The sequence below is a fragment of the Hippopotamus amphibius genome, chromosome 14, assembly GCF_030028045.1.
Source record: "Hippopotamus amphibius kiboko isolate mHipAmp2 chromosome 14, mHipAmp2.hap2, whole genome shotgun sequence".
In the NCBI taxonomy this organism is placed as follows: domain Eukaryota; kingdom Metazoa; phylum Chordata; class Mammalia; order Artiodactyla; family Hippopotamidae; genus Hippopotamus; species Hippopotamus amphibius.
In genome coordinates, this window is record NC_080199.1 from 68422291 (window position 1) to 68448317 (window position 26027).

At 39.4% G+C, this 26027-nt stretch overlaps 1 protein-coding gene across 1 annotated transcript in view; it reads left to right on the forward strand.

The window, feature by feature from the left end:
• The first annotated feature begins 6372 nt into the window (after positions 1-6372).
• Positions 6373-26027, forward strand: part of SOHLH2 (spermatogenesis and oogenesis specific basic helix-loop-helix 2) — a 39230-nt gene continuing 19575 nt past the window's right edge. Inside the window, exons 1-5 of the mRNA XM_057707739.1 lie at positions 6373-6420; positions 15059-15273; positions 23843-23904; positions 23985-24089; positions 25643-25742. Of these exons, the coding sequence (XP_057563722.1) occupies positions 6373-6420; positions 15059-15273; positions 23843-23904; positions 23985-24089; positions 25643-25742 (530 nt within the window). The remainder of the gene's footprint in view (positions 6421-15058; positions 15274-23842; positions 23905-23984; positions 24090-25642; positions 25743-26027) is intronic.

Below are 26027 nucleotides of genomic sequence, written 5' to 3' on the forward strand. Positions count from 1 at the left end.
GCTTTGTTTCTCTCTCACAGTACCATCCATTCAGGTTTCAGCAGTTAAAAAAAAGGATAAATAATCTTTATATCTTGAAAAAGAAAGGAGACTGGAAATGGGAGAGGCACATAAAAGATTTCAAAATTATTGAAGGTGTCTGTTAGGCTGGGTGGTAGGTACATATACACTCATGTACTTTATATTGTACATCTATTATATATGTACTCTTGGATATGTATGAAATTTTTCATAATAAAAAAATAAAAATTTTTCCAGCTGACTTTAAATCATGTTAGTATACATCTAAGTATTTACAAGGAAAGTGTGAACATCATTTTTTCTCCTTCACCTCATTCCCCACCTTCGCATACCAGAGACTTCTCTCTTTTGAGATTATCTGGCTTGTTTGTGATGTAGAAATTCCACAGGACTTGAAGTCAGCAGTCTTCGTGGCTAAAGGAGAATGAGTGACTTTGTAACTACTGATCACCTCAGGCAATAGAGCAGTAACCAATGACTCCAGAGGAGCTGCTTCTAATGGTTCTGCTATGTGGTTACCTGGGAGGATGCCCAGAAAAGTAATCAGCGTGGCAGTGCCTAGCCTCATTCTGGACCTTGAGTGACACAGCCTCCCTCCTCCATAGTTATAATGTCCCTCTGGTTTAGCTCCACATTTCCTAGTAAAGACTTTTGGTTAAAATGAGGTAGATCTGCCTCACCTTAATTCAATAGAACTAAACCCTGTTGTTGAAAGTGAATTGGTATATTGGATGATGAGAAGACTGTCACATCTTAGTGTAATTGGCTGCAGGGCATCATTAGAAGTTGGTACTATTTCTTTCATCACTGCCTAAGGGCAGTGGTTTCTAACTCACTGGGGAAAACATATATTTACTGATCACCATCTATATCCTGGACACTAGGATACAAAGTGTAGTAAAACAATCTCTGCCTTATCACACTACTTAAAATGAATTCCAATTGTTGAAGCAGAGATGTGAGATGGAGTTGGGAACACCTTGGGAATTTTCCTGTTGTCTTCTCAAATTAACCACAAAAGGAAAGTGCAAGTCAGAGGATCGTGTGGGAGAGCCCCCAAGCCAGGATGAATCAGAATGTTCAGGGATGAGTGTGCTAAACTACACTGTGCACTTGTCAGAGCTGAACATTCAGGTTAGGAGAACTGAGCCAGAGTCAGAAAGGAGGCATGCAAGCAGGAGGGGTCCTAGCTTCTTTGATGCAGGGATAACAGGGGAAGTTTTTAGGTTGAAATAGGAACCAAAGAGGACCAAGGGATAAGTGAGTTAGCAGCTGGGGAGGATCAGAGGAAATATCCAGGGCAGTTTCCAAATTAGTGAACTGTGTTCTCAGGGGGTAGCTGGCCAATGCTGTCCTATCCTTTGAAGGTAGCTCAGGGCTTCTCCAGGCTTCAGCACTATAGTCTCAAGAAAGAGGTTACTCTGGTTGTGGGGATCCTACACTGGGGTGACACCTGGGACACTACCTGGGAATCTTGTCGACTTGATCTAGTTTAATCTAGTTGACTTGATTAAAAGCTGAATCTAGAAAGCCAGATAGGGGCAAGATAATGTGGGCCCTACTGCCACACTGAGGAATGAGAAAATTTGATAAGCAGAGGAGACTTGCATACTTTAAATGGGGAAGGGATGAGATTAAAACTGACCTTTCCATCTTTCCTGTGCCACTACCAACACAGTTGAAACAATTCCAACTTTGAGATACCAAGCTTGTCATTTTGGTGCCTGCAATATTTTTTCCTTTCCTCCAAACCTTGTCTTTTTCTTTCCATGACTAAATGAGTGGCATTACAAAATAAAGGACAGATCGTAGACTTGGAGGCAGAAAGACCAGAATCCAAGTCTGCATATACCAATCAACTACTGAAATGACTTTAATTCATTCATTCAAATATTTTAGTGCCTGCTATGAGCTAGGCACGTTTTTAGGCCAAAGTGCTAGTAGTGGGTAATATGGACAAATTTTCTCTTCTAGAGAGGGGAGAAAGACAAGTAAAAACAAATACACATGCTGTAGAACATTAGGAAAATGATATAAAAAATAGAGTGAGGGGTTAGATTCCGATAGGAGTATCCAACGAGGTGACATAACGGAAATCTACATGAAATGGAGAAATCTGGGGAAGAGAATTCCAAGCAGAAGGAAGAACAAGGGCAAAGTATTCTAGCTTTGCACTTACCTGGTATTTTAGGAAGAAGAAGCCAATGTGATTAGAGGTCATGAAAGGTTATAAGAATGGCGAGAGATAAGGTTGATGGAGTCAGATGATATAAAACCTTGTTAGACACGGAAAAGGATTTGGATTTTTTTTCTGACAGGAGGGTTTTGAGAAAGGGAGTTAATGTTCTGACATTTAAAAAAATCATTCTGACTATTCTTTGATGAATTGCCTGAAAGGAGACTGGGGAAGATGGCAAAAGTGGAAACAAAAATCGCCTTCCTCGGATAACATTATGAAAATATCTTTGCTTATAATTCTGTAATGGAGCTTAATGGTTAGTCAAGTTATAGTAGACTTTTGGATTTAATATTCCAAATACATGGTGTTTAAAAGTATATGTATTTAAAAAGTGACTTTAGTGCATTAGTAAATGTAAAAAGTTATTAGTAAAAATGATTGAAATTAGTTAATTCTCTGGCCTTCAACTTCTGTGGTTACCGTCCTGCCTACTTAGGAGAACATTCTTTGGGCCTCAGCATCTCTGAAAGGAAAGGACAATTAAGTAATCTTTAGGTTCCTATCGAGTTCTAAATTTCTATCATTTTGAGAACAAGGCAGGTAAGCAACAATACTGGTCACAGCTTATATAGGACAGTTCCTATAAAATAGCTGGATGGAAAATTTCCAAACATTTTAAGCATAAGTTCTTCATGAGTTCATTTGAAGAGACCATGTGTACTGTATTACTTACAAACCTATTTGTAATTTGCATATTGTGAAAAATACATGCTTTTTAGTTTTGGGGGGAAAATAATGTAATGCATATGCTATGAATGCTAATAATTTTAAATGATTGGAAAACTATTTTCTAAGAGGCAATTTGAATTGTTAATTTTGAGTGCAAGTTTTAAATATAGTGATGTAGAATTATTCTTGTCATATTTTATAATTCTTGGTATTCAGTTTTCCATCAAGAACATAAGTAGCATATTGTTACTCTAGGGAACCACAGAAAGAGTCTGCCCATTTGTCTCCAATAATAAAAATGAATGTGATTCAAGAATGTTAAAGGTGATAAAGAAATTAAATGGTTTATAATTCTATGTTATAATTTAGGAGGTTTATAGTAGAGCCTCTCAACCTCAGTGCTAATGACATTTGGAGCCAGATAATTAATTCTCCATTCTGGGAGGCTGTCCTGTGCATTCTATGATGTTTAGCAGCATTCCTGACCTCTACCCACTAGATGCCAGCTGTGACAATGAAAAAATGTCCCTTGGGAGACAAAAATCGCCCCCAGTGACAGTCATTGTTTTACTGTAGATGCCTGCTCATTTACCAAGCTGCTTTTTCTTTCCTTTAGGAGATTGGAAACTATTCAGATACCCAATGTGGTTCTTATAGAGCCTGGAATCTTATATTCTTTTTTTTTTTTTTTAAATTATTTTTTTTATTTTTTTGGGGGTACACCAGGTTCAATCATCTGTTTTTATACACATATCCCCGTATTCCCTCCCTTCCTTGACTCCCCTCCCCTCGAGTCCCCCCCACCCTCCCTGCCCCAGTCCTCTAAGGCATCTTCCATCCTCGAGTTGGACTCCCTTTGTTATACAACAACTTCCCACTGACTATCTATTTTACAGTTGGTAGTATATATATGTTGGTGCTACTCTCTTGCTTCGTCTCAGTTTCCCCTTCACCCCCCCGCCCCCTCCCATACCTCGAGTTCTCCAGTCCATTCTCTGTATCTGCATCCTTGTTCTTGTCACTGAGTTCATCAGTACCATTTTTAGATTCCGTATATGTGAGTTAGCATACAATATTTGTCCTTCTCTTTCTGACTTACTTCACTCTGTATGACAGATTGTAGTTCTATCCACCTCACTACATATAGCTCCATCTCATCCCTTTTTATAGCTGAGTAATATTCCATTGTATATATATGCCACATCTTCTGTATCCATTCATTTGTTGATGGGTATCTAGGTTGCTTCCATGTCCTGGCTATTGTAAAGAGTGCTGCAATAAACATTATGGTACAAGTTTCTTTTGGGATTATGGTTTTCTTTGGGTATATGCTCAGTAGTGGGACTACTGGATCATATGGTAGTTCTATTTGTAGTTTTTTAAGGAACCTCCAAATTGTTTTCCATAGTGGCTGTACCAACTTACAGTCCCACCAACAGTGCAGGAGAGTTCCCTTTTCTCCACACCCTCTCCAACATTTGTGGTTTCCAGATTTTGTGATGATGGCCATTCTGACTGGTGTGAGGTGATACCTCATTGTGGCTTTGACTTGCATTTCTCTGATGATTAGTGAGGTTGAGCATCTTTTCATGTGTGTGTTGGCCAACTGTATGTCTTCTTTGGAGAAATGTCTATTTAGGTCTTCTGCCCATTTGTGGATTGGGTTATTTGCTTTTTTGGTATGAAGCTTCATGAGCTGCTTGTATATTTTGGAGGTTAATCCTTTGTCCGTTGTTTCATAGGCAATTATTTTTTCCCATTCTGAGGGTTGCCTTTTAGTCTTGTTTATGGTTTCTTTCACTGTGCAAAAGCTTTTAAGTTTCATGAGGTTCCATTTGTTTATTCTTGATTTTATTTCCATGATTCTAGGAGGTGGGTCAAAAAGGATGTTGCTTTGATGTATGTCATAGAGTGTTCTGCCTATGTTTTCCTCTAGGAGTTTGAGAGTGTCTGGCCTTACATGTAGGTCTTTAGTCCACTTGGAGTTTATTTTTGTGTATGGTGTTAGGAAGTGTTCTAAGTTCATTCTTTTACATGTTGCTGTCCAATTTTCCCAGCACCACTTGGAATCTTATATTCTTAATACAAAGAGCTTTATTATCTTTTGCTGCCTCCAAAACAGGAATGATTATTTCCTCTCACATAAATTTAGGGGCATCGTCCACTCAAATTTAAAAGCAATGAGTCTGTGTCAGTTTCCACAATGTCTTTGCCACTATTAGCATCAGACTTGCTAATCTAGACCTTTAGGTCAAGGCAAACCTGATTACCAGATGGGGGAACGTGCTCAAAGCTGCCTCAGTTCACCCCTACCCCAATGCCTGGGCATGACTTCACCTCTACTGATATTGTTTGGCAAACTAACTGTTTCACAGATGTTTAGCTAGACACTCTCGGTTCCTGATTAGCTGGAAAAGCAATCAAGAGCCAGAATTCGTATCTATTAAAATGTGTACATTTACTTCCAAAAATAATGCAGAATGATCCCATCAGAAATTTATATGCACTTTTCTTCCCATGAAAGTCATAGACAGTCACTATAATATTTTTGCATGCTGTCATGATCTAAATCAGAACACATCTGTCACCTGCTCAGGAAACAGGAGGCTTGCTCAGAGTTCAGAGATGGAAGTTCAAGCAGAGCACACGTGTATTATATGCTCAAGTAAGGTCACATCTAGGCAAATCCAAAGGGACAAACACCGTGAGAAACCATCACCCCCTCACCCCCACCAACTTTTAGCAACAGAAGAAATTGGGAACAGTAGTAAGGACAAGAGGAAGGATCCCCTAGGGGGCCTGGCACTCAGTGGATCTCAATAAAATGTCTAGCAAGGCAGAACAAAGCGGATTACACAGCAGCCACCACCTGGACAGTTCTCATGTGAGAAAACGAGGACAATATTTGTCGACTCACAGGACAAAATGAAACGCTTCTAAAATTTTTAATTTCTTAGTGCTTTGGAAAGAAAGCACCACAACAGCCCCAGCCTTCCCTATCCTCTCATATGTTCGTCTTGGAAAAAGAAAAAAATCCAGTTCGCTAATTCCTAATATTTAAACTTGAAGGACTCCCAGGACTTTTAGACAAGTCTTTGCCCCGGCGGGGAGTGGCGGTTCTACCCCAGGCCTGGGGAGTGTGAAGTCCCCAGGAGACGCGGAACGGAACTCGGTGGGCAGCGCGACCCGCCGGGCACCTGGGGGCGGCCCGTCCCGGCCCCCGGGGGACCTCCCCCGGAAGCCCTCCCCCCGGCCCGGGTCCTGCCGGGACCCTCGAAGCCGCGCCGGGTGGCAGGGCCACTTTAAGGGCGGGCCGGGGGCGGGCGCCCCGCAACTGTGGGCCCGGAGCCATTGGCGCGGGGCGGGCGGCGGACGCGGCGGGCGGGCCGCCGAGCTCCTCCCGCGCCGCGGCTGCCCCAGGACCCGCACGTGGGCAGCGGGCCATGGCGGCCGCAATTATCGGCCCGGAGCTCGGCCGAACCGCTGGGCAGGTAAGAGGCGGCGCAGGAGGAAGGGGAGGCAATTGCGTTCGTAACTGCGCGCGCGGGCTGGCGCGGGAACGCCGTCGGGCGGCACAGCCTCGCCGGGCGCGGGCCTGCTCGTCGCGGGGACGGCCTGGGGGCCACGGCGGGGCTCGAGCCAGACCCGGCCGCTCCCCCGGGCGTTCCGGCCCGCTCCTGGGGGGGCCCACGGCCCGCGCCTGTCCACCTCGAGGTCGGGGACGCGCTCGGTCACCCCAGGAGCGGGGGCCTGAGGAGGGAGGGGGGCTGGACTGTGTCACAGAGTCACCCCCTCGAGCACTTGACGCTCCCCCACCCAAACTCACCTTCCCGGCCCCGGACCATTGGTGGGGGCGAACCGGGAGCAAGACGTCGTGGGGCAGGTGTTCAGGCGGGATAACATGGGGGTGACAATTTCGGTTTTAGCCTGAAGATAGGAAAGTTGATTTCCCACGTTTCCGTTTGAATATAGGAAAGTGTATTCAACATATTGAATATGGAAACGTTGATCATCAGCCCTCTTGTCTGCACAGCTCGGGCGCCTTTTTTTTTACTTTGCTCACTGGCGCGGTGTCCAGAGTGACCCTGGCACGGCCCTTCCCGCGCCGACTCCCACACCCGCGCCTTTGGCGGGAAAACGCGTCTGCCCGCTTCACCCATCTGCCCACCCTCCCTGGAAATCAAAAAACCCCCCTGGCCTCTTCTGGAGGCGCCTTATTTATCACCCCCTCGGCAGAAGCACAGAATCATCTTGGTGACTCTTTTCGATAAAAATGAAAGGTGATTAGCAGCCCACCCGCCTCAGAAAGCAAGGCGAGCCGGTGTTGGCTTTCTTCTTACTGAGTGGTTCACGTCTTGATAAATGTGAGAAGAAAAGCTTTAGGCTTGCTCAAGTTTTGTTACCCCTGAAAATGTTCTGCATACTTAAATCTCCTCGCTCCTTAAGAACAAGGGTTCTGAACGGGATCACTACCACTTGGAAGCAGACTAATTTGAAGAGATTTTCTTAATTAAAAATGGAGGCACCTATTTAAACTCAGAGGAAAAACAGTATTTTGGGGGGTGCAGGATTAGGCAAAGCTGCACAAAATGGAACTCTGAATAAAATACCTGATTATGGAGTAGTACATAAATAACTGTGGCTTCCTCCCCTTAAGAGTCTGAAGCCCCAGCTGAACCTTTTGTTTGCATTGGGAGAGCAGCTCACTCAGTTTCTCCAGATAGAGCTGCTTAAATCCCTTGACTCCTGGGGAAACTGGAGGCCAACAATTGCCCCGTGAGGACATCAGCCCTGCAGCTGCGGCTGATTGTCAGCGCTGCTCCCAGTGATAAGAGTGACGTAAATAACAGCTCACTAAAATGTAGGAGGGAACTGCTTTAAGCACTTCAGCACCTGCTGTTACTAATTAAGGGTTTAGCCTGCCACAGATTGCAAATGGAAATCCAGTGTTTTTTTAAAATGGCAGAGACTGCAGTGCCCTGCGTTTTCCTGTGATCTCAGAAATCAGTGGATGAAGTGTTGGTGACAAAGATGTCGCATTGTAGAAACTGCCCACGCTTAACAGATTGACACCAGGGTGTCCTAGTGTTTATCCCTGAGTGCTGGAATTAGACACTTTTTATTTTCTCTTTAGACTGTTTTGAATTTCCCAACCTTCCGCAATGAATATGTATTGCTTTTGTTAAAGGAGCGCAGCAAGCCATTCAGGGAGCAAAAAATTTCCACCAAATGAAGCCTAGCATTGGTTCAAATCCTGGTGCTCACAAGTGAAAATCTTAGAGTCAGTAAAGGAAGTTTTCCAGAGCCGAATGTACTAGAATGTTTTATTCATCTTTTGTTCTTATCCGTGAATCTTTCTCATCACCTGTGCTCATGTTACACCATCAACGAGAGATTTTTAACTGTATAAATATTCAAATTTAAGTTGATTAGAAGCTATTCAGTAAATTTGAGTTACTTGGGGATCGTGGACCAGGGCAGTGTTCTGATTTGTTTGATTAGGAACATTCCAAGTGTGCTGATTTTGTGGGGCAGGGAAGGAAGTCTTTGGCAGGAGAGCAAATCAGTTCTTTCCAGAGCTGCTTTATTTCGCGCCCCGCTGTGCCCTGCTGTCAGGCACTGCAAAACCTTAGACTCGGGCGCAGAAGGGCCGGCGAGTGGTACTTCACTCTCTCATCCCTTTTGGGATCTGTTTCCTCCTCTCCTCAGTTTCTCCTTTGTACCTGGGTTCTGCTCTTCAAGGCTCGCTCTAGACTGTTCTCCACAAGACTAGCTGAGTGATTCTGGAGAATTTGAGAACTGGGCCTCTGTGGGCAATATTGCAGTCAGAGGCGCCAGGTGCTAGCCAATAAAGGGCTCAAGTTAGCAGCTGATGCCTGTACCTTTGCTCCTCAGTGGGCCCTGTGTCCCCAGCCCTGTGGCTCAGGTCATGCAAAGAGCAGTTTGGTTTAGGGCTGTTTTCACTGCCTGACGTGGATACATTTTCCTTTTAATTCTCTCTCTCCGTCTCCCCTTCCCCATCAGGTTGATTTAATGGGTTCTGTGCTCAGGTTTGGTATATCCTGAGAACACATGGCAATAACTACCACCTGCGGGGCATTGTACAAACATTTCTCCTTATAAACAGTCTAGTGATGTAACTATCATTACCCCCCAGATGAGGATGGCATGAGTATCTTACTCAGAGCTTCTAGTTAGTGGCTGAACGCTGTTCTACATACCTTGGAAGCCTTTGCCCTCTTCCCACTGCGTCATCAAACTGTTAAAAAGGATCAGTAATAGCTTTGGTGGAACTGAGACTCCTCCAGTATTTTCCCTGCGTTCCAAGGATTGAAAGCCATACTTTCTTATCAGCAGGAAAAAAAAAAAAAAAAGACTCCTGGAATGTAAGCCCCACGAGGGCAGAGAACTTGTGTGTTCACCTTGAATTCCCAGTGCAGCATCTGCCCCGGAGTTGGGGCTCAATAAATATCTATGGCAAGAGTACTTAGACATCAGCTATATTTAAGCAGATGCATAAAAGTAGCAGGAAGTTTTAAAGGAAAAAAGAAAATAAACTTTTCTGATAGAAAGTGATTCATAGCCCAGGACATCCTGGTTTATATATGTTTCTTTAGTGTAATTATTAACAGCACCTCCTTTTTCTTTCTCAAGTGTCTCAGTTTGGAAGGTAAATTAAATGGTCACCCCAGTAGCAAGCAGGTTATTTTTGAACATTCATAGGTTGCTTCAGCTAACCTGGTTAATTAATAGACAAAAAGATAATCACTCCTTTTATGACCACTTGTTAATGACTGTTTCAATGCCTGGCATTTCCTTCACAAGGCAATGTAATGGTATAGAAGAAATCCTGTGCCATAGTGAAGATTCACAAACACTCTTCACTCAAAAGCATCGTGGTGGCTTAGAGTCCCGCCTTGCTCCAAGTACTGCTGGAAATGAGGGATGTTTATAAAATGAAAAGGAAGCACTCTAGAAGGGTCCTGATACTCTCTACTGCAGAAATTCCAAATTTCGAAGATCATTTGAAAGTGTTATGCTGTCTTCTTAGAATGTAGAAGAAAATGAGGCTGGTGACATAGGTTGATATTAGGCTGTGAAAGGCCATGCTAAGGAGTTTGAGTTTTTATTCTGTTTAAAATAGGGTGAGGTGGGTGATGGGACTGGCTGGAGGTGATGAATTGAGCACATCTGTCATACTTAACACTTAACAGTGTGCTGATACCTTCAGCAGCTAAATATCATTGAAAAGAAAAAAGGGGGTGTATTCTAAATAAAAAGTCTGAGGAGACATATAACAACCCAGTGCAATGCGTAATCCTTAATGGGATCTTAGTTTGAACAAAGCAACTCCCTCTGAAAATTAAAAAAAAAATAAAATCGACAGGAAAGCTTGAAATTTAGAAAGCAGGTGGGATCAAATTGCCACTAAAACAAAAGTAGAAAAAAAAAGCCCCACAGCTTAAAAGACATGGAGAAGAGACGAAATGCCCAGGTAAAACGTTCCTAATGATAGTCCAGGCAGAATGTTAGCAGAAGCAAAGATGAAATGGGCCTGAGGGCGCTTCCCGGGGAAAAAATAAGCTGTGTGCAGAACCCTTGGGCCAGCTGGGGCCCTGGATTTCTTTACCCCTGGGCTCTCCCCCTTCACTGCTACGACATACAGCCAGAGCAACAGGACTCTTAACCAGAGAATCAAACCCAGACACTGCTCTTTCTAAAGAAAATGAACTCTACATGGGACACGGGCTCCTGGTATTGGTAGTTTCTAGAGCTCTACAACTGACAAGGGTGAAAGGAAAGGCAGCTCTGCCCAGGAGGGAAATAACCAAAGTGCTTGGTTTTCAGAGTAAAACCTGCCTTTATTTTGACAAATAGCTGGTCCCAGCCTCTTTGCTCCCCAGCCTTTCTTTCACCATCCCTCCCACTCACACCAAACCCACAGTTAGTTGTCCCTTTAAAAGAAACAGCGACCGGGGAAGCAGACCACCCCAACTGCAGGGGAAACTGCTCAGACATGTCAGCTGAGTCCTTGAGTCATATTTATGTTTGGATAACCAAGAACGCCAGACAACTATCCCAGGGGCAAATTATAAAGGGGATAGAAAAAACTTAAGATTTCTAATTTGTATGTTCAGAGGGGATATCATATCCTAACATTAGCAGGTTATGATAAATTATCAAAAGAGAGAAAAAAATCTTAGAAATGAGCAATTCACATTAACTGAATTGTAAAAATCTTTAGAAGGCCTAAAGCCTGAGCTGGTGATATGAACAATAAACTTAAGGAAGTCTCTCAGGTGTTGAGACATGAAGGATCGATGTAGGATGTCCAGCATCTGATAGGCTTCCAAGAGCAGGCAAAGGCAACAGAGAGCAAGAAATATCCAAAGAAGTAATATAAGAAAATTTGCAGAGCCAAAGATCCACTGAGTGCCGAGTGGGCTGAGTAGCATCCGTACCCAGACACATCCTAGGAAGTGATCAGAATCCACAGCCTAAGAGAAAAGCACTAAAAGAAAAACTAGGCAGCTTTTTCTTTTCATCAGCAACTCTGGATGTGAGAAGAAAAGCCCAGTATCTTCAAAGTTCAGAGCCAAAGAGATTTTTGACTTGTAGGAGTATTTTGGCTATAAAACTAGCACTGAATTGTGAGCCCTAATCACTTAAAGACCATAAATAAGGAATTTAACTCCCAAAGGAGGGAAAAAGGAAAATTTGATCAGCCTAACAGAAGGTGTGGGAAAAAAAGAAACAAAATTACAGTAAATGAGAAACTTGAAATAACAAATGAAGGAAATAAGACCATTTCATGTTAAGTTATAAATGTTTCACAATTAATATTAGTTAATTATATTACATTGATTACTTTAGTTAATGTTCATTGGCTAGTGCCATTAATATAATTAATTACTTATTAAAAACATTACTTATATTAAAAATTGGAAATCTCAGATTGGAAAAAACCTAGAAATATCAAATATATGTTATTTACAAAATTAGTACAAAATCAAATGATACAGAAAGCCTCAAAATAAAGGAATATAAAAAACTGTGTTGTATATCAGAACAAAAAATTTCCAGTGAAAAGCATTAAAAAAGACAGGCATATTTTATATTTAGTTTTTTCTCTATAATTATATTATATTTATATGTTAATACATACTACATAAACATATTATGGGTCATTATATAGTATATATTAAGTATTAATAATTATATATTTATATGAATATATATAATTATTATGAACCTTTGTGTACCTAATCCATAGTTATAGAGTCTATAGTTAGAGAAATCAATAAATGACAAATCAGATTAGCGAAAGCAGGTTTTATACATCTACCTCATAAACTGAAAGATCAGGTAGACCTAAAATAAGTAAGAAAGCAATGAACAAGTTCCGTCTGAAAGCTATGTAGAGGCTATATGCCTAACAGAAAATACACATTGTTTTCAACTATCCATGGAACATTAAAAATTGTATATTAAGTCACAGAGAAAATATCAACCAATTCTAAAAAGTAGAAGTCATATAGGGTACATACACCGTTGACAATGCACTAAAGTAAGAAATGAATCAATAGCCAAAAAAATGAAAAAAAAACAAAACACTAACCACTTGGAAATTAGCACATCTTTATATGTGTTTAATATAACTCTTAGGTTAAAATGGGAATATAAACTGAAATTATATAAACTAGCAATGAATGAACATGACCACAGTCTATATCAAAATTCGTAGAGTACAACAAAGTGCTACTTGGATGACTGTGCCATTCAATAGAACTTTCTGCAATGATGCAAATAGTCTATAATTGCGCTGAAATGGAAGCCACTTGCCATATGTGGATACTGAGCACTTGAAATGTGGCTAGTGTAACTGAACCAAATTTCACACTTTAATTTTAACTAATATAAATATAAATAACCACATATTGGACCATATAGTTTTACAGTCTCTAATAAAGCATTACCAGAAAAAGAAGATAGAAAAAATTTAATTATATATTAATCTCTAGCTGGAAAGCAAGATGAATTCAACATAAGTAATAAACATTATATAAATTTAAAAATTAATGCATTTGAAAAGAAATGAAATGGATTTTTAAAAATATATTTGAATAAAATTCACTTGAGAGAGGCAGAATACTTATTTCACTAGTAAGCATTAAGGAACTGTAAAAAGTAGTCTAAAACCTATCTTTATAAATGACTTCAGGCCCAGATTTCAGACTTTTGCCTAAACTTCAAGAAGCCAATAATTTCTATGTTTTATAAAATATTCAAGACCATAGAATAATTTTGAAGCTTTCTGTGTCTTCAAGGCTGGTATAACCTTGATACCCAAAACAGATAAGTCAATACAATAAAACAAAATTGTATAGATGCAAAAATCTACGATAAAATGAATGAATTGAATCTATTTGCAATAAGTATAGGTTTATCCCAGTAATGCAATGATGGCTTGACATTAGTAAATTAATGTAATTCTCTACCTAACAGATGAAAGGGTTATCATGTTGATATTGAAAAAGCATTTGGTAAATTTTAACACCCATTTCTGATATAAAATTCTTAGCCTCCAAATAGAAAGAAACTTATTTAACTTGATAAAGGGTATTGGCCTTCATTATCATATGCAGTGGTAAAAATATTTGAAATATTCCCGCTAAAGTCAGGAACAAGGCAAGAATGCCCACTGCATCCTGCTGTTTATCATCATTTTGAATGTCCTAGCCAGAGCTTTAAGGTCAGTAAGTACAAGGCATAAACTCTGGAGACAGGGACAAAAATATCATTTTTGAAAACCGTATGATTACCTATCTAGGAGATTCAGAAAAATCAACTAAAAAGTATTGGAACTAAATGGAGAGTACCATAAAGTACTTAAAGCAAATTCCTTATGCAGAAATTGGTAGTGCTTCTCTATGTCAGCTGTGTAATCAATCAGAAAATGTAGTGAGAAACCATATCTCCTTCCCAATGATTCTGAAATCTTGAAAAATCTAGGAATCAGTGTGTGAAGACAGTTGTAAAATCTATATGAAGGTAACTACAAAACGGAAGGATATAAGAAAAGACCTGATTTCTCTGAGTTACACTTTGTAAATAGGGAGATGTAATACCATAATGATATTCCCTAATTAATCTTTAAAATAAACGCAGCTGTAATCAAAAATTTAACAGAGTTCCTTATGGAACCTGACAAGCTGATGATAAAATTCTGTGGGAAGAGACATTGTGGGAAAATATCTAAGAACCAAATTGAAAAATAGCAAGGAGGGAACCATATGTTCTAGCAAATATGAAACATGAAGAGTTAGTTATTAGACTGTGTGCGGTTAACCAGTAATAGGCAAATAGATGAACAGATCCTAATGAAGCTCCCCAAAACTTATATACATACGTACATACATAGAGATGGCATTTGAAACTACCAGAAGAAGTTTAGCCTATTCAGTAATGCTATCCTTTGTCATTTTAAGTGGATTGTGTTTAATATCTTCAGAGAATAAAACATAGAGGAATAAAAGATGAAAATGGAAATTATATTTTTTCTAATTGAATGTGCTTGAAAGTATCCCCAAATGGAAATAAAGAGCCTTTTTGGTTCCTAATGTTGGGATTTGAATAGCGTTTATAATCCATTCAAAGAAAGGACTTGATCTGAATATTTCTTAGGATCAGGTAATGTAAATCTTTCTCTGTCCTCTGGAATGTGTTTCATCAAAGTAAATCATGTGGGAGAGTCTCCAGCTTGGTTCTCTCATTAGTAAACAGGCTTTTCAGCAGGATGGGTGATTGGGAAACTGGGCCAAAGAATCCTATCTGTTGTTAGTAGGATGAGAAAGAAACTTATAGGAAAAGCCCACAGTAGAATAGTATTTATAGGCAAAACTTTAAAAAATAGCATGACTTTCAGATCCATTCGCTACCCTAGGTTCTAAGGACATGAAATGTATAGTTCCTGCCCTTGAGGTGTGCTTATAGTTGACCATTCAGTCCAGCTGAGTAGTAAGTCATTGGCTATTTGTAACCTTTGTTTATCTTCTCATATATGAGAACATGTTCTTTATGCCCAGACATTAATTGTGTGGTGCTTCTGCTTTTTTCCTTCTCTTTCAGGCAAAAATAGACCTCTTATTAGTTGGCGATGTCACTATTCAGTACCTGGCTGATATTGTGCAGAAATTCTTTTCAGATATAGCAGAAGTCACCATCACCATTAGTGATGTGAAGAAGGCAGCAGCACTTGCGGATGACTGCACGTTCAACATGGTTTTCCTGAAGTTGACTTCTTTACCGACTGCTGAGGAGCTGGAAGCTTTCAAATTAATTAGGTAAACTCCAAAAATCTTGACTCTATAGCTTTAGAATAGTTTTTTTTTTTTTAAGATTTTTTTTTGATGTGGATTAGTTTTTTAAAGTCTTTATTGAATTTGTTACAATATTGCTTCTGTTTTATGTTTTGGTTTTTTGGCCATGAGGCATGGGGGAGTCTTAGCTCCTCAACCAGGGATGGAACCCATCCCCCTGCATTGGAAGGCGAAGTCTTAACCACTCACCACCAGGGAAGTCCCTAGAATAGTTTTTATTAAAACCTGATTCTATAAAAATCTTTTAAAGATTATACTATTCTACTTTAATTTTTAAGATGAGGGATATTTTCAAGGGGAGAATCTCTGTATATGTCTTTGTTCTTATTGCCAGTTTGATATACTATTATAAGAATTAGCATTTTAACTTAAAAGTAATAGATGTGGGTGAAGATATAAGAATTAATTGGTCATAGAAATTTATTTGGTATATAATGTTCCCTTATTTAAATAGGTACTCCTTTTTAATAACTATGTCATTAACATGGCATGTCTTTTCAGAGTTCATTAATTGTTATAGCAGACACTAAAGCAGGTGAGCACTCATAGCTCTGGGTCGTGATAGCTGTGGGCCGAAGGTGTCTCTTTCAAGAGATGTCCTACTGTGAAAGAGCCACAAGGCTCTCTGGATCCACTGAGTCCAGGTCAATACCACGTCCATTACTGTTTCATCCGGTGCTTCCATAGAAGTTGTGTTTCTGTTTGACCCACTCGACTCTGGAGATCTCGAGTCTAGAGGTGGAAGAGTTAGGTTCTTCCTTGCCTGATTGCATAGAATTTTGAGCTGTTTAGGATGTTTTTAAACAGGGTTAGGGGAGATTGAATGTTTCCCTTCTATGAGAAGACTTGATAAAGTGTAATTGTAGATAATATTGGAATATATAAGGACTTCTCATAATTATAGGAGAGGTCTTTCTAGACCAAAGGAGGAAGTTCAGGGCAATATGGTGATCCCAGAATAAAAAGGAGCAAGCATATTAGGGGAAAAGAAAGGTGGGGCTGGGAAGAAGCCAGAGCCACTGGGTTACTTGTTAAAGACAGACAGACACACAGACAGACACTGCTCATGGGGTTTCTTAGAATGGTGGGTCTTCTGCATTTCTTTGGCTTTCTACTGGAAATATGAACTCTAGACAAATCAGGAAAACTACTCAAAGAGGATTTCACTTCTCAAACATGTTGTGGATGATCTTCCTTCTGAAGATATGCCTATTCTATTAATACACATTTTTTAAAAATCTCCTATGAATAGAGTACCTCTGATTGGAGGCTCACAGTAAAATCTCATTTATATAGTGTTAATATTTAAAAATGTTACAACAGCTTTATGCGGGAGGTAGGGCAGGACTTCGTCATCCCTACTTGGCAGATTAGAAACCTGAGGCTGAAGTGACTTGCTTGAGACCCCATGGTTTGGTTTCATAAATCTTAGACTAGAACTCTTCATTCTTCCCTTTGTGTTCTTCCTAAAAGTCTGTAATTATTTGGCTCCTGTATTGAGGCCCCTTTTATACCTCTGAGAGCCCCTAGATGCCACACTTACTCTAGACTAAACATATTGTTTTGGAAGAGCAGTGGACAAGCCAGTGTGGCTGATCTCTCTTCATTCCAGGAGCAGGAGTCTAGCCCTGCCCATCCAAATGTGGTAAAGGCTTCGTGTTTGCTCATGACGGAGGCTACATTTTGAACAGGATAAGATCAGAGTTCTGTTTAAGAGCAAGCTTTATGTCTAGTCACAGTTATTAGAAGCTGGGAGAATAGATGAGAGAACCTCTGTCTGATACTCCCCTCTGTGTGTTCTCTCCACGGCTGCTTTCTTTGCTCTGAGTAACATAGCTTAAGATGTGTTAGCAGAAAGAAGGTAGATGAAGGAACGAAATCTACAGACATGCATATAGTAGTTCTATTATTTTACTGTAAAAGCATTTGTTTTGAAAAGAAAAAAAGGATAATGTGTGGAATACACCTGGATTTGGTTTTCTTTTTTGGTCTCATTACGCTGTTCCCAGTATCCGGTATAGGTTTTGACTAATAGCAGGTATTCAGTACTTTGCTCTAGGTATGGGTGGGTGACTGTGCCGTGCGAGGGCAGACCATGAGTTCTAGCTTTCGTGTTCCTTTCTGAAAAAGGGACAAAGCTTTCTTTGTGGAAGTTGTGCCTTTCCTGATACTGGCCTTAGAAATGTCTCTGAAATTCCCTTTCTTGCCCTTAAAACTGCTACGAGTTTATGACTTATGAATTATTTAAACCCTTATGGAGCATGTTTATATTTTGAGGTTACAGTTTTTCTTAAGATAATGAGTCTCGTGAACATCTCGGCCCATTTGTAAGGCATTTAAACCTTTATTTTTCCAAGAGCACTCTATCTTTTGAGTTTTGGCTAACATTTAACGACTAAGCCAAGATGAAGGGTTTTGGTTTAGCTTTCTAATGCTGTATTTTAGATCCCCCCCGCCCCCCCCCCCCCATTAGAGCTTTGTTGTTGTTTTGTTATATCTCAAAATCTGGATAGGTTCAGGAAAATATACAAGTATTTACCTGACTCTTCTCTCTCTGGGCACTTTTTGTGCCCTGCCAGTGAATGAAGAACTTACTATAGAGTAAAAGTGATCCACATTTATTTTCAGTATCAGAGCACATGATCAAAAATCTATGTATATCTATAAGACATGAATTTCTATTGAAAATAAGAATGAAGTATAATCTGTTAGCTATCACACTAAGCTTCTTTTAGGATAAAATGCAAGCAGACTCCTTAAAAAGATTTTAAAATTAATTTTTATAGAAGAACTATGATTTCAGCTTGGAGCTCATCATTAAACAATTTTAAACATTCATAAAAATAATGGTACTTTATAGCCTGACATCCTCAAGAATTACAGCATATCTCAATTATATGTTGACATTCCTAGTAGTACTCCCTAATTTGATTTCATTTCATGAATATATATTTATTGAGCCAGATGAACTCAAACACCACCCAGTGGTAAAATATTTTAATATGGTCTCAGGATTCATATGCTTGGTTCCAGAATTTCAGGAGTATTTGACCCTTGGCTCGGATCAGTTCTCAAAACTGAGCCACATACAAAGGGCAGATACTTGGTAATTCAGATGTGTCCTGACACTTTATCTTTTTTTTTTTTTCTGATACTTTATCTTACAAAGGCCGATACAGAACGTTAGAGTTTGTTTCAAACTCATCCGCAGTGTATGGATCCTGTTTGGCACTGTGATTTTCTGTTCCACGAACTGTCTGTGCAGTTCTTCAAACCCTGTGATTCTCATGAGCTCGGAGCAGTGCAGCAATAGGAAAAGAATGCAGAATGTGGTTCCATCTGCTCAGTCGGCAAATCAAGTTTGAATCTGATTTCCTTTTTTTCCATGTAGATTCAGTTGTCTGATCAGTTAACTTATTACTTCACTAAGAAAACCCAATCTTGTGAGCCACAGGGGTCTAACAAGTTGTCTTGTTATGTCCCCAATTCCAGAATATCCTTGACTTGACAGAGCTACTCAGTAAATCTGATCAGCCAGTTTGCATGCCCTGAATACTTGACAGTAAACACTGTTAACAACAAAACATCTAAGTAGTTTTACTAAAAACATTATTCTATAAGTAGGAACTGAGGAACATTCTAGATGTTTATCGTTTCTGGCATCATGTCACATGGTGAACCTGACTTAGAAGGGTCACAGCAGAAACTCTTCTGACGAAAAGCATAGTGGGGGCAGGGCACACCAACCTTCACTATCGACCAGAATCAACTCAGAACTTCACTGCATTTTATCACAGGTGCCCTATTAGTAGCAAGCGAACTCAGTGTTTTCATATTTATAGTAAAACTCTCAATTTTCTCACTGAAAATGGTTGCTTTACTTAAGTAATTAATAAAGGATATCATTTGCTACAAGTCCCAAATAGACCATGCCAGGTTAATTTGGCTGCATTGGGCCCATGGGTAGCATAACAGTACTCAAGAAGGCTGCACCCCAAAAATGACACTGGCTTTTGTCCTTTGAAGCCCCTGTGGCTATAAAGGAAGTGCATTTAGGAATTTCCCCTGGCTTCATAGGGACTTAAAAGAACCTTTCGGTCCTCCTATTAGGTAATAGTTTTCAGAGGCTAGCGAGGCTTTCCTGAGGTTCTTTGATCATCAGAATGTACAATTCAATTCAAAACACTTTTATATGATCTTTATTTTTTTTTCCAGCTACCAGGGACCACACTTGGGGATGAGAACAAGGTTGGGATGGGCACTGCTGCAGTTTGAGCTTATGGTAGCCTCCAATTCCAGAGGGTACTGAGCGCTAGGCTGGGAGTGGACACTAGAACATCAATATGCAGTCTCGTATGTGGAGTGTAGTCTCAGGAACCAACATGTCCTTTAAACAGTGTGTGCCATGAAACATGAGGAGAAATAAATTGCCCCCCCCCCAGCGAACTGCAAATTTTTAAAACTCAGGAGACCTCAATTGAGAAGGTGCTCCTGAGGTCTCAGAACCTGCAATTTGGTTTTGATATATGAAAAAAGTGATATTAGTTCAGGTAGAGGAAGGAGATTTTTGTTATGTTTTGATGTTGCTTAGTTTTGTTTTAAGGAACATTCATTCATTGGAAAGAGGACCTTTTTTGGTGATCCTGGAAACTAGAAACTCTTTTAGCTTATTGATTTGTACAGAATGTGAATGAGAAACTGAGCTCTGGACCAAAGTGTTGGATTCTGGGAGCTCTATTGATTGCTGGGGTTCCTGCACAATTAGGGCTTCACTGGCAGGGGAAGCGTTTGGGTTGGCGATCGATTCTGTGCTAATGATAAAAAGCCAGGAATTCCAACTCTGTCTGATGTAAAGCTTGACCTTTGAAAGTCATCAGCGTATAAAATCCATATATCCAAATCTAACCTATTTTCCTGTCAGTAAAATCAATTAAAAAAAAATAGACGTGGGATTACTTCCAAAGGCAAAGAATCTGTATTTTTTAAAATTCTCAAATTCTAGACTATTTTAACTTATGATAATTTATTTTCTTGTGAATCCGCCAAGTATTTTTTATTTCAAAAGTTGGACTAAACTACCCAACATGTTTCTATCTGTTCAGTCTTTGTCCCTCCCACCTCTATATGCTCATCCCATTATCCACACCCCTGTTACACCCCACACTTTTTCATCACTTACAAAATAAATATGAAAGGTCCACATTGTGGCAGGTGCCATTCACTCCTCTCCACTCCCACTGTCCACACCACACCATGCACTAATTGGGCCTTCCTTACCGCCACTCCAGTCTGCCGGTCAGATTCCATCCTCCCTCCTACTCGTGCCTATTTTGACAGCAGTACTTCTGACTGAGCTTCTGATTTCCTCATAGAAACCATATGTTCTTTCCTGTCTTCTCTTTCAGGCCAAATTCTCTTTCAGAATTCATAGAACACAGTCAAGCCTGAACAGAGCTCAGCTGGGTGACTGTCACATTTTGGCACTATCCTAACTAATGATAACTCGTTTGACAGAATTAACTTAGTAAATATTCTGTTACGTATTTTTTAAAGACTGTCCTCAGATATGCCTATTTTTCTCCGCCATCAGCTCTTGCCTGGATAACTGCACAATAGTCTCTCAAATGTCCTCTGTGCCACCCTCTGCCAATCCACCCCATCGTAGGCAGAGTGGTCTTCCTAAAATACAAATAGAATCATGTTACTCCCAAGCTTAATCATTTCCCATTTCCTATTTTAATTAAATACCTCGTTTTTAACTCGGCCCAAAAGGCCTACTGTAATCAGACTCCAGGCCTGCCTATCTCTCTGGTCTCATCTTGTGTCTCTCCTTCAGATGCTCTGTGCTAGAGCCATCCTGGACTTCTGTTACTTTCCGAAACTCACCTGGTCGCTGCACCCCAGGGCCTGCACACCTGCTGTTCCCTTTGCTGCTTGTCTGCTGTCCGCCCTCCCCCAGCTCCTGCCTTTCCTGTGCTACCGCCTAGCCAGCTGCTGGGGGACCTCTGCCTGGGAGCCTCCCTGAAGCGGCAGGGCAGGTTGGTGCCCAGGCATGTGCTCCTCTTGGACCTCACAGCTTTCCTTCTAGGCACTGGGCACAGAGCAGGCCACTGAGTTACTCATCGGCAGTAATTTCTTCAGTGTCTGTCCTCCGCAAGAGAGGACTGGGCAGGACTTTTCTTTCTGTCTGTTCACAGTATCCTCCAGAGCCCAGCACCCAGTAGGTTCTCAGTGTGTGTGACTCAGATCTATAAACTATGTGTAGTGTAATTTGGAATGTAGAATAATGTATATTTACTTTCAAATGCATACCGAACAATATTATGCAGTAGGGGTACTTCCAGGTCTTATTTTAAGAAATAAATAATAACCGTATGTGTGACCACATTACTAATAAATGATGTTTTACGTATTTAAGAATAGTTTGTCTTAGGCAGTATTAGTTTTTCTTTATAAAGTCTGCTTCACAGTATTATTCTCCTGGGAAAATCATTTTCTTTTAGCTAATGCCAATGCTCAGTGTCCATAAAATTATCAGAAATTCCAACTTATGGAACTCCTAAATGTAGTTAACAGTAGTGCCACAATTTAAACAAATTCTATTTTGGAAATTTTCAAGCATAAGAAAGTAGAGAGAATGGTACAATGAATTTCCATGGGACCGTAATGCATCTTTTTTTTTATATATAATTTTATTTATTTATTTATTATTTTTTGGGGGGTAATGCCTCTTTAATAGTTATCAACATATGGCCAATCTCATTTCATCCCTGCCCTCTCCCACGCTCCTTCCCCACCCTCCCTCCCCTGCTCACTGGTGGATTATTTTAAAGCAAATCTAAGACATCATTTCCTTTCATCCATAAATACTTGAATAAGTATCTCTCTAAGATAAGGAATCTTTTGAAAAAAGCATAATACCAATATCACAAAATTAATAACAATTTCTTAATATTATCAGATATCCAATCATTGTTCAAATTTCTCTTATTTATCTATGATTTCTTTTTTAAACTGTGAGTTTATACAAACTAGGATTCAATAGTCCTTTCCCTTTGATTTTTTTCTTTTTTTGTTTTGCTCTTTATTTATGTTTTAAAAAGGGATCATTTGTCTTATAGAATTTCCCACATTCTGATATGATCCCCATAGCATTTACAAAAATATTCCTCTTTTCCTTAAATTTCTTGTAAACTGGCAGTTAGGGCAAGAATTTGGATAAGATTTTGGCTCATTTGAAGCAAGAATAAAAGTGGTCTGTCTTAAATTCTACCTAATACCTGAGCAGTATTCTCAAAACTGTCAAGGTCATCAAAAACAGTCAGCAACGGAGGGGGCGGGGGGTGAAGGGGAAACTGAGAGGAAGCGAGAGAGTAGCACAGACATATATATACTACCAACTGTAAAATAGTCAGTGGCAAGTTGTTGTATAACAAAGGGAGTCCAACTCGAGGATGGAAGATGCCTTAGAGGACTGGGGCGGGGAGGGTGGGGGGGACTCGAGGTGGGGGGAGTCAAGGAAGGGAGGGAATACGGGGATATGTGTATAAAAACAGATGATTGAACCTGGTGTACCCCCCCCAAAAAATAAAAAAAAATAAAAATAAAATAAATAAAATGGTGAAAAAAAAAAAAAACAGTCAGCAGAAGCATCACGATGTAGAGTAGCCTAAGGGAGATGTAATGACTGAATGTAAGGTAGGATCCTGGATTGAAGCCTGGCATAGAAAAATAAAGTACATTAAGAAAAACTAAGGAAATCAGAGTGAACAACGAACTTAAATTAATAATAATGTATCCATATTGGCTCATTAATTGTAAGAAATATGCCAAACCAATGTAAGATGTTAGCAGTACAGGAAATTGGATTTGGGATACATGGGAACTCTACTATTTTCATATTTTTTTTTGTAGATACAAAATTATTCTAAAATTAAAGTTAATTTTTAAAAAGTCACCTATTCTCTCACTTACCTCTTCGCCAGTTGTAAAGAGCCAGGCATTAGTGGTTGCCATAGAAATAAATGAACCATAAAAAGACTGTTCTTATTAACAGAGTGAACTCCTGCTCAGAGAAGCCAAGGGATTGTTTGACTAAAGACTCAGAATATGGATTTTCTTGCCCATTAAAAGGAAATAGAGAAGCTAAAGCATTTATTATAAATAAAGCTTTAAACAGAGCAAACATTAGTTTTGGGAGAATATTCCCTTCCCTTGTATTTTTCAAATAATCTGTAATTGTACTGTCCACCCCAGCCACACACTTCAGAACCTTCTTGATGCAATTGCATGAAATAAAAATACAGTCTTTTTTATGAATTATTAAAAAAAAGAGAAAAAAGGTCCATCTTTTCCCTCACTAATTTGAGATGCTACTCTCACTAAATTTCCATATTAATACCACCAGTTTAAATTCTAATGAAATAAAGAAAATCACTGTAGTGTAGTTAGTTCCTAATAAGCTAAATGTTTGAATCCCAATTTTTTGAATGATGATTTTGCTTCATTTTAAACTTTTTTTTTTCCCTTTCAGATTTGGCAAGAAAAAAAATACACATTCGCTACTTGTTTTTATAATCCCTGAGAATTTTAAAGGTATATGCCCGTTGGATATGTTATTTGCTTTTTCTCCAAATAGAAATCATAAGGTCAATATTTAATACAAAGATTCTTAGATTGTATTTCAGGGCATGGAGCTGATATTACTTTAACTGAACCACTGACAATGGAAAAAATGAGTGTGGTGGTAAAATACTGGAAAACGTATTTCTCAAATACTGGTGAGTGAAAAGGAAGTTTCCAAGGGTTTGAAAAATTCTAATTAAAATTCTACAAAAATTTTATTTGTACATTTTTAAGTTGGTTTTCCACTTAACGCCTTTTGTTAGGGATTAACTGTATGCTGTGTACTATAAGGAACATGTGATCCTTGTTAATCATAGTCTAAAGAAAACAATTGTTAATAAAATAAAGGGAAACATATGTTCTCTACCTGTGAACAAAAAGTTTGTCTTCAAAGTTTTAAAATACACACAAGGATGAATACAATGTGTGGTTAAGCATAGGGTTTTCTTGTTTTGTTTTTTTTGTTGTTGTTGTTGTTTGGTTTTTGTTTTGGTAGCCTGGCTTCTTAGTCATTTCAATGGAATTAGTCATGCTTTGTCCTTGTGTGATTGTCTAAAAGCCAGAGCCATTAACCTTGAGTCTCTGTGCTTTCCAAAACACTTGCATATAAATTATTTCTCTTCTTTAAGTTAACAGTGGCCATCCTTTCTGTTTTAGATTTTTAGACACAGATAATTAGTGTCAGTGCTTCAATGAGACCTCACATTTCTAAAGTCTTCACATATATTGTATTATGTGAATTGCCAGCATCTAAACACTTAAGATAATTAAATTAGCTTTAATTTGGCTTGTAAAAGGACAGACTCCAATTTCTGAAATTAAATTCTACTGGAATCATTGTTGGTCAGTGACTATTTATGATTTCTGTAGATCTGGGTTACTTGTAGGAAATTTTTTAAATTGAGATATTTTTCTTAAAATGGATCTGAAAGACGCTTTTGGAATTATCATGGTTAAGCTCATACTCCAGACGATACAGGATTCAGTACACCGCTCCTTTTTTTAATATTCTTCAGTATCTACGGGAGATGACTGAGTCTTGTTTTGTAACATTCCAATGGCTCCCACCCCCTGCAAGTGTCACACTTCTTCCTGGAAATAAAATGGGTAACCATCTTGACCAGAATCCTTTCGCAACCTCTTCTCACTCTGGTTCTCAGTGAAAATAGAGCAACTGCTCATGACCGCCTGTCTAGCGCCCTTCCTATTGGTCATAACCACATCTCTTCTCTGCTCTGAGGATGAACAGCTGCAAAAAAAACCAAACAACAATACACACACATACACACGCACAAAACCCAACTCCCAAACCAAAAAGCAACACAACTATCAGATGCTTTATTTTAACAATTCAGCTGCTTACTGAAGACTCATACGCATTTTCTGTCTCTGACATTTACCTGTAAATAACTTAATAAGTAAACTCAGTTGAAAAGCACGCCTATCATGAAGTTAGTAGAATCTGGTTGAAAGAGGATGCCATGTAGTAAATTGTATGTAGTGTTTCAATTTTGCTTTCTCACCTGGTTAGTTTCATACTTCACTGACTGAAATCTATAAAAAATTGCTTTTATTTTAAAAATACTGCTTTGTAAAATCTATTGAGTGAAACATGACAGCTGCTTTTGATTAGGTTTTATATGTGTGATTTACATCATCCCTACGAGTGATTTTATCATTGAAATGGTTCCTTTTTTAAAACTTGCAGTTAACAATGAAATTTGTGTGAAGCCTGAAGAACCTGAATTGCCCCTGCAGGAGTCCTGCAGTGAACACCTGGGATATTTTTCTACTGATCTATTTACTTGGTTAGTTTTTTTCCCCCCACTTTTTCGTAATAGCAATTTTTATTGTGTACACATTTCGTTAAACATTTCTGGGGGACTTGCTGGTTGTGGAACAGCAGTGCAAGTGCTGGGGGTGATGCAAAAGAAAGTAGCTATTTTGTGGAAGAGGTATGCAACCTGTTCTGTATTTCAGAATCCTGAGCTGGCACTGTGGGGATACATTACAGAAGTATCCAACTCAATATAAGGAAGCACTTCATACCACTGGAGAGCAGGTTGAATTGTAAGGTAGCAAGCTACCCATCA